At 40.3% G+C, this 8,965-nt stretch overlaps 1 protein-coding gene across 1 annotated transcript; it reads left to right on the forward strand.

Annotated features, from left to right (window-relative positions):
• The first annotated feature begins 3,593 nt into the window (after nucleotides 1–3,593).
• TCIM (transcriptional and immune response regulator) lies at nucleotides 3,594–4,895 on the forward strand. The gene has a single exon (XM_086380396.1). The coding sequence runs from the start codon at nucleotides 3,645–3,647 to the stop codon at nucleotides 3,963–3,965; it is 321 nt and encodes a 106-aa protein (XP_086236522.1). The 5' UTR covers nucleotides 3,594–3,644; the 3' UTR covers nucleotides 3,966–4,895.
• The last annotated feature ends 4,070 nt before the right edge of the window (nucleotides 4,896–8,965 follow it).

Consider the following 8,965-nt stretch of genomic DNA (forward strand, 5'->3'; position numbering starts at 1 on the left):
AGTGTCTTTTAATTGCATGGCTGCAGTCATTGTCTACAGTGATTTTAGAGCCCCTCAAAATAAAATCTACCACTATTCCCACGTTTCCTCCATCTATTTGTCATGAAGTAATTATGCAGTTAACTAACTGAGTAAATGAGTCTATACTTCAAAGGACAGTGGCATGTTGGGAATCAAAATTTGTGATTAATTAATAAGAAGGATAAACATCACAAGCCTACATGAGTCACTTCAACAAAGGGCAGAGCATGAAAAGGTTTATGAAGCCTTGAGCGATGACAATTAACATGGGTAATGTCAATTTCTTGGTGCTCTGCATGCCACAAAATAAAAAGTCAGCAAAAATACTATTGCTGTAGTAATAACTATTTTTATTTTTTAATGACATGTAATTGATTTACAATGTTTTGTTAGTTTCAAGTGCTGTAGTAATAACTATTTTTATTTTTTAATGACGTGTAATTGATTTACAATGTTCTGTTAGTTTCAAGTGTATAGCAAAGGGATTCAGTTGTACATATACATATATCCATTCTTTTTTAAGATTATTTTCCTGCATAGATTATTACAGAATATTGAACAGTACTATATAGCAGGTCCTTATTGGTTGTCTATTTTATATATAGTAGTGTGTCCATGACTAACTTCTAATGTACCCCTCCCCCCTAATTTTCCCCTTTGGTCACCATAAGTTTGTTTTTGAAATCTGTGACTCTGTTTCTGTTTTGTAAATAAGTTCATTTAGATCATTAAAAAATTAGATTCTACATAAGAATAATATTGTATGCTGCGTCTTTATCTGACCTACTTCAATTACTATAATCTTGAGGTCCATCCATGTTATTGTAAATGACATTATTTCTTTCTTTTTCGTCACTGAGTAGTATTTATTGTATTTACATATATAAACTTCTTTATCAATTCATCTGTCAATGGACATTTAGGTTGTGTCCACGTCCTGACTATCGTAAATAGTGCTGCAGTAAACACGGTTTCATGTGTTCTTTTGATCTATGGTTTTCTCTGGATATATGCCCAGGAATGGGATTGCTAGATCATATGGTAGTCCTATTTTTAGTTCTTTGAGGACCCTCCATACTGTTTTCCATAGTAGCTTCACCAATTTAGATTCCCACCAATAGTGTAGGAGAGTTCCCTTTACTCCACACTCTCTCCATTGCTTATTGTTTATAGACTTTTTGACAATGGAATAATCACCATTTTTATATTAGTGAAGCTGCCACAAAGATGTGCTGGATATGCCACTAAATCCCTAGTCATGGGCAGCAGAACATATGCTTCTTCTTTGAAAAACCCAAAACAAGCATCAGCTTCCATGGTTGGGGAGTTGAATACAGCTGGCCTAGAAATATCTCTCAAGGAAGCTCAGTTGAAAGAATCCACCTACAACACAGGAGACTCGGGTTCAATCCCTGGGTGGGGAAGATCCTCTGGAGAAGGAAACAGTGACCAACTCCAGTATCCTTGCCTGGAGAATTCTATGGACACAGGAGCTTAGCGGGCTACAGACCATGGGGTGGCAAAGAGTCAGACACAACTTAGCCACTCAACCAACACCACCGATGTTTTACAAAGTAAAAAGGAAATTTCATGAGAAAGCCTGCAGGGGTGTACTCTGCCAGCCCCGCCCTCCTCCCCCTGCCTTCTCACCTCAAGTCACCTTCTCACTCTTCTCTGTTAGTTCTGCCCTAGCCACACTGACCTCCTGGCTGTCTTTCTTCATTCCACTCCTGCTCTTATCTTCAGGCCTCGCCACTTGCTGTTCCTCTGCCTATAACACCCTTCCTCCAGGTGTCTGCACTGCCTACTCCCTCAGGTTTTTGCACAAGGTCACACTGAGAAGCTTTCCCTGAACTTCCTAACCAAATTCCAACCCTCCCCTACGTCTCCTGTACAACCTGCTTCATGCATTACCTTCTGATGTCACCTAGACTACAAATGCACATTTTCCTATTGTCTGTTCCCCAGAAGAATGCAAACTCCATGAAGGTAAGTTAGGGAAGTTTTGTTTTTTACTTGATCTAGTGTGATTCCCTGTTATATTTCCAAAGTCTAGAAAGGTTCTAGCTAGATGTCATGTGCGCTAAGTTGCTTCGGTCATGTCCGACCCTTTACAACTGTATGGACTGTAACCTGCCAGGTTCCTCTGTCCATGGAATTCTCCAGGCAAGAATACTGGAGTGGGTAGCCATGCCCTCCTCCAGGGGGATCTTCCTGATGTGGGGATTGAACTTGCAGTTCCTGTCGTTCCTGCATTGCAGGTGGATTCTTCACCACGGAGCCATGGGGGAGGCCCAGCTGAAAGTCAACCTTGAATATACATCGTTTAAATAAATGAGTGAATGAGTGAAAACACGAAAAGTGCCCCTAATTCAGTTTTCTAGGAAGGTATCTTCTCCACACTCTTTCCCTTTGTGAATTTTTTTTTTAAGTTTGTACTATGTGGCTTGCAGGATCTTAGTTCCCCGCCCAGGGATCGAACATGTACCCACTGCATTGGGAGTGCAGAGTCTTAACCACAAGAACACCAGGGAAGTCCATGTGCATTTTTCTAGGTGACTAGATGGGATGAAAATGAAGGCCAGCTCTGTATTTGAGAATGCTAGGACCTGGCAGAAGGTCCCTGAAGAAGAGTCTCTGGGGCACTTTGAAGCTGACACTGAACTCTGGGCAGACTGTAAGTGTTCTATACGTCACTGGGGACTGGCTGGCTGAATGTGGTGGAATGTGGAAAGCACAGATTTAAAAACTTGCAAAGAATGTATTGCTTTGACTGTGTCTGACTGATGCCAAAATAAATATGAAAAAAGTCGATTCATCCCTTTTGAGTGCTGTGTACATAAAGCGCCTTTTAACTCTTCCTCCTGGCTTTTTTGACCTTGCTGTTGATATATATGTACACAAGCCTAAGGAGAAATTGCCTATTGTCATTATGTTTATTAAATTACAGCTTTATCCAGTAATTGCAGATTAGCTCTTAGACGCAGTCTCTGAATGGTCACTGACTCAGGCTGTGTCATGTCAGCATTCTGTAGTGTCTGAGCCCCAGTCCTCCGTCAGACTCCAAATCAACGTCTTTGATTGTTAAGCTTTCTCTCAATAGCTCCGGGGTTGCCCTGCCTAGGGAAGTCCAGAGGGCGCTGATGTGGGTTGGCAAATGTTTGGATTATACTTTTATAACTTCTCTGGGAATTAAAACTTTTCGGTGGCTGGCAGAACCTTTCGTTTTGGTTGTTTGGGAAGATTTTCAGAAGCTAAAAGATTTCACCATGTGTGTTTCTTCGCTTTGCGCTGTTCTGGTTTAAGCTCTTTTTTTTTTCCCTACAGAGGAGCCCAAACCTGTAATTCTATTGCCACAGATGCGTTAAAAAGAACCCCCCTCCTCATTTCTGCCCCGTCATTGAACACAGCTTTCAGTAACCCTGAGCACAAGAACAGGAAGGACATTGGCAACTCAACTGTTAAACTGGTCTGTGATTATGTTTCCTTGAGATCACTCTGATGTCATCAGTGTAATCTGAGCCTGGAGCTTTTGTTCACACTTTAAATAGCAGTCCCGGAATGATTTTGCTACAGACTCTCTGGAGAGCCTGGGAGCTGAATTCCCGAAGAATCCCCCATCCATGAAAGCTAAGCCAAGCCACCCGGCCTTCAGCATGTCCACCTCGCTGCGAGTCAGCCCGTCCATCCACGGCTACCACTTCGACACAGCCTCACGTAAGAAAGCTGTGGGCAACATCTTCGAAAACATAGACCAAGAAGCATTACAGAGGCTCTTCAGAAACTCCGGGGACAAGAAAGCAGAGGAGCGAGCAAAGATCATCTTTGCCATAGATCAAGACCTAGAGGAGAAGACACGAGCCCTGATGGCTCTGAAGAAGAGAACAAAAGACAAGCTTTTCCAGTTTCTGAAACTGCGGAAATATTCCATCAAAGTTCACTGAGGACCAGAGGATGGATAAGGACATTATCCAAGAACGGACATTTAAAGACCAAGTGAGTCTGTAAGACCCTGACACGCACAGCATCTTGCTGTTGCCTCGTACGTTTCTCTTCTGTCAGGACTCCGGGACTCGGGGCAGGAGAGGAACAGAATGAACTGGTGACAAGGACTCCAACCAATTTCATGCCTGTGCTGTTCCAGTGGAGAAGTGCTTTCGGCAAGGATTGGAAAACTCTCCCTGCAGGAGAAAGACTGGCGCTGATGTCAGGAGGAGAGTCTGAACGGACATAATGAGAAGATGACAGATGGCTGAGAAAGACTGGCAGCCAGGGTCTCCTGGTCAGGCCCTAGGACTGAAATTCAACCTGAACTTTTTTTTCCTTAAACAAATTGAGCAGGGAGGAGGGAGAATGGAGAGGGGGATTAAGAGAGAGAATTCCATGCTGCAATCGTTTACTGAGTTTTTTATTTGAATGTTCCAAGTGTTGCCAAGATTCAATGTTGTCTATTGGTAGATTTTTTTTCTTTTTAAAGATCAGTAATTGATTATTTATTTGCATTTGTGACAATGCCTTAAAAAGTGCAGCGTATGATCTAAGAACAAATTCAAGAAACTGCAGTATTTTCAGCATCTTGGTGAAACTGTACGCCACCTTCTGGTCTGTAAGGAGTTTTTAATGCATTTCAAACTGGTTACCCAAAAGTTAAAATAATGGGGTCCTTTATAATTCCAAAGTACTGTGAACAAATTTTATAGTTTTTTTTAATCTTCTGACTAATGCTAAAACATAATCTTAATTTCTTACAGTTACTGCAGTAAGCATTAGGAAGCGAATATGAGACACTTAATAGTTTATAAAGATGCTATGGTTTCTATAATTTATTATTCATGACAAATGATATGCAACCTTAATAAATTAATATAAACTTAGCTGCTCTTGGTGTTGGTGATTGATCTCAAAGAAAAAATAAGATGGTGATTTTTATTATAAAGTTTTATGAACTTTTCTAAGGATTTTACTCTAAGAGTAAGAGGTGCTTTTATATTGCTTGCCACATTTATTCAAAGAGAATTCTTGCCTCAAGTATATAGGAAGTTTCTCTGTCCCAACTTTAAACTATAAAATACGGACATAGAAATGCAGAGATTGGCTCATCAATATTGTTCTTTATGTACCATAGGAAGTAAGTGGTAAAAGGCTGTTCTTTCCATATTTTTGAAAATTTTCCTCTGTGGCTATAGAGTTGTGTACATTTATTTCTCCCAAAGCAATATATTTGAGGATCAGAGTCTGAATTATGATCAAGATTTTGTGGCTTATCAATGTTTATTTATTACAAACCAACATGGGAATAATACTACAGTCTCTTTGCTTATTTCCTCAGAGAATTATAATAAAATATTTCTAAGAAGGCATATAGCAATGCCTGCTGTGCTTTCCTAGCAGAAAGAAATTTAAAAATTCTCTAGGAACTAAGTGTTTCTAAAAACACCTTAAAATGTTTTTGAAACTGCTGATTATGGTAAAAACAAAAGTGAAAAATCTGAAATCTTTTGGGACAGTTATATGCCAGGTTTTTAAATAGCACATTTTATAAAAAGAAATTAAGTAGTTAAGTCTTTTAAAATATTAATTGATTTGTTTACTACATAAAATAAATCACTCTATGAAAAAGGAATTTTTTACATGACAGCATCCATAAAAACCACAAATCAATATGCAGAATTCTGTGCGTGCATGTGTGCGCATTTTTCCTGGAGGAGTATTTATCATTTCTATCTGGTTTGCAAAGATATCCATGAAACCAAAATAAAAAAAAAAGAAACAGTTTTGACCAGTGGGAGGCTTGGTTAGTGATGGTATTTGGAGATTATCAAAGTGAAAGCTCTGGAAATGAGTAAGTCTCCTATCTCTGATAGGGCCTGTCAGTGACACATTTTCTCTGTTCATCCAGGATCCCCCAAAGACACTGATGAACTGATTGAGAAAAAAAAATTTAGTAACTTAACTCCTCCAGAGAAGGTATCCTATTTCACGGTCCCAATGAAAGTATTCAACTTATTTTCTACTCAAGGGGTTTAAACACATCTCAGATGCTGAACAGTTGTTCAAAGGTTGCATTTATTACACATACTGTACTCATAACTATATTCTCTGCCTCTGTTGTTTTCAATAGAGGGCATGCGTATCTCACCACTTTTCACATAAGCATACACGAACTCAGTTATCTCACAGGATACTGCCATTATTTTCTGATTGCAAGACCATAACATGGAGGGGGCTGCAAATTAAAAAGCAGATGGATATGATCACGATCTATGATGGTGTAGAGAAGAATTCCTCTTCCTGTGGATTAGAATTCAAACGCTCTGTCTTCCTTCATGGAGAACAGAAGTTGGCATCAATGCACAAGAATGATTTTTAACTTCATGGTATTTTTTATTACTTCATATGAGGTGAAGGGATCCATCACTAGAACAGGTGGGATTAGTTCAGTTCAGAAATCCTTCTATGGAGCAGGAATGACCAACTGTATCTCAAGATAGCTCATTGTAACTGAAGAAATCAAAGCTGCAAGATGAAATTGTTCCTTAATACTTTTGTATCATTAGATCATAATAATAACAACTAAATTTCACTGAATGTTTACTATTCAGCCGACAATTTTCTAAGTGTTTTTTTTTTTTTTGGTGTGTGTGTCTGTGTGTGAGTTAAATTGCTTCTTTAGTACTGTGGTATAAAAGTATGTTTGTGCATGTGTGTGTCTATGTGTGTGTAGTCATGAAAGTGAAGCATCAGGAAGTCCAGTGAATTGATCAGTGACACAGTGAATGAGGGTAGGAAGCAAATCCAGGGAGCCTTCCTTCCTAACCACTAAGTTAGACTGCTTCTCCACGAGGAGCTAAAATTCTCTTTCATCCTTTGAAGTGGCAAGTACTTATATGTTATTAATAGTAAGAAAGACAGGAAAGAAGCAAGGCCTCTGAGAAGCCTGACCTGTGTCTGTTTGTCTATTTATTGGGCGCTTGAACTCCATGAGGAATGCTTCTCAATCATTTTAATTGTTAAAGATTTCTTAGATGTAGCCTTTCAAATCTACAGTTACAGTAGCACCTGGTCAGCATCTCGGAACATAAGGTCACATCTGTGTTCTCTTCTGAGCTGACAGTCAAAGCCCTGGGTCTAGATTAGCTTGTTGGGGGAAATCAGAAACTAGGGCTTCATGGTTTTACTCTCTCAGTGTAGACCTCCTCAGCCACCCAGTCCTAGCCCACAGCAAGGGTTTGTATCTACAGGAGTCTCCGACAGATGAAGTTCACTGAGAAAGGACCCAGGATATGTGCCTGCCTGGTATTTTTTTCCCATTGTCCGAAGGCAGTCGGAGAATGTGACTGCTGTTCCCTTGGAGAGTCTTCCTAACAAACAGATGATTAAGCTGTGGTCTAGGAATCATGTCGGCTTTCAGAATGCCTAAATCTGCCCCTCTGAACCCCACATGAGGGCTCCCCAGAAGAGCTTGTAGCTCAGTTGACTCCCTTTCCCACACTCAGGGAGCTCTAGAGTGGAATGAGGGTTTCTACCTTCTCCATTTGTGCAACAAAAATGTAGTAAGCACCAGTGTGGGGATCACCATGGTCAGAAAGCATCTCTAGTCTCCTTGTCAGAGAGCCAGAAAGCATTTTACAATGAATACAGTGAGATACACGATAGCAGTTTCAACAGGAAGCAATGGGAGCATCCGTGTCTGCGTGTGTGTGTGTGTGTGTGTGTGTGTGTGTCTGGAGAGTAGCAAAAACATTGAAGAAAACCTATCCCAACCTGAGGAGATCCCAGAAGATTCCATAGAGAAGTTTCAAAGTAGAAGTTAGGAGGGTGGAGGGAAAAAATGTCATTCTGGCATTTAGGTATAGTATTTGCAAAGGCAAGGAAATGGGGAGATGGTAAATTGTATGAGAATTTCTGGGCAGTTTCTGGTTAGGGGGCATAAGCATTTGAAGCCATCATTTGAGAGGCAGTTGTGTCTTAAATGCAAGCCTGAGTGTTAATTTTACTCCAAAAGGAGAAGGAATCATGAAGGACTTTCAATAGGAGAGTAAGACTTACTGCCTGACCATGGATGGGTAACTATGTATGGGGCCTCATGAAAGATACAGTGAACATTTCCAAAAGTAATGCATACCCTGACAGCCGAACACATGAAGTCTATAGTGATTTTTGTTTTCTAGACTTGTCTCACAGTGGGTCTACTCAGGTGAAAAGCCCTACATGACTTTTCACAACTCAACGATAAATAAGTAAGTATGTGGAAGCTGAAGATGAAACAGACTTTAGAAAAAAAGTGTTGGAGACAAGATTGAGGGGACCACAGACTAATTCCTATTAAATTTGTAAGAAATTGTGTCTATGTTTGAATCTTAGAATGTGTCTAAGAATCCTAACACATATTAGAATGCTATGCTATGCTATGCTAAGTCACTTCAGTCGTGTCCGACTCTGTGAGACCCCATAGACGGCAGCCCACCAGGTTCCGCTGTCCCTGGGAATCTCCAGGCAAGAACACTGGAGTGGGTTGCCATTTCCTTCTCCAGTGCATGAAAGTGAAAAGTGAAAGTGAAGTCACTCAGTCGTGTCCGACTCCTAGCGACCCCATGGACTGCAGCCTACCAGGCTCCTCCGTCCATGGGATTTTCCAGGCAAGAGTCCTGGAGTGGGGTGCCAATGCCTTCTCTGACATATTAGAATATCATTCAACAAATATTATAGATTAATGGCTACTAAGCTCTCTCTCCCTTTGAATAACTCTTCTTCAAACAAAGTTTCTGGATATTCTCAGTGATCATTACAGACACACAAATGTGTCCTGGTTTAATGTATCCACACATTGATAGTGGATTTGGTTCGGTCGTGTACTGACAAAACTACCTTATAGAATTTGGGAAATAAAAATCCTGTCCCAATAAGGTGCGGCAGTGCTTTTAAAAAAAGTGGATAAATAGTT

This window comes from Bos grunniens, chromosome 27, assembly GCF_055505025.1.
Source record: "Bos grunniens cultivar Pamir isolate PY7600 chromosome 27, Bosgru_T2T1.0, whole genome shotgun sequence".
NCBI classification, from domain to species: Eukaryota; Metazoa; Chordata; class Mammalia; order Artiodactyla; family Bovidae; genus Bos; species Bos grunniens.

What these genes read in the sequence shown, in the direction of transcription:
- TCIM (XM_086380396.1), top strand. Translation starts at nt 3,645, where the DNA reads ATGAAAGCTAAGCCAAGCCACCCGGCCTTCAGCATGTCCACCTCGCTG.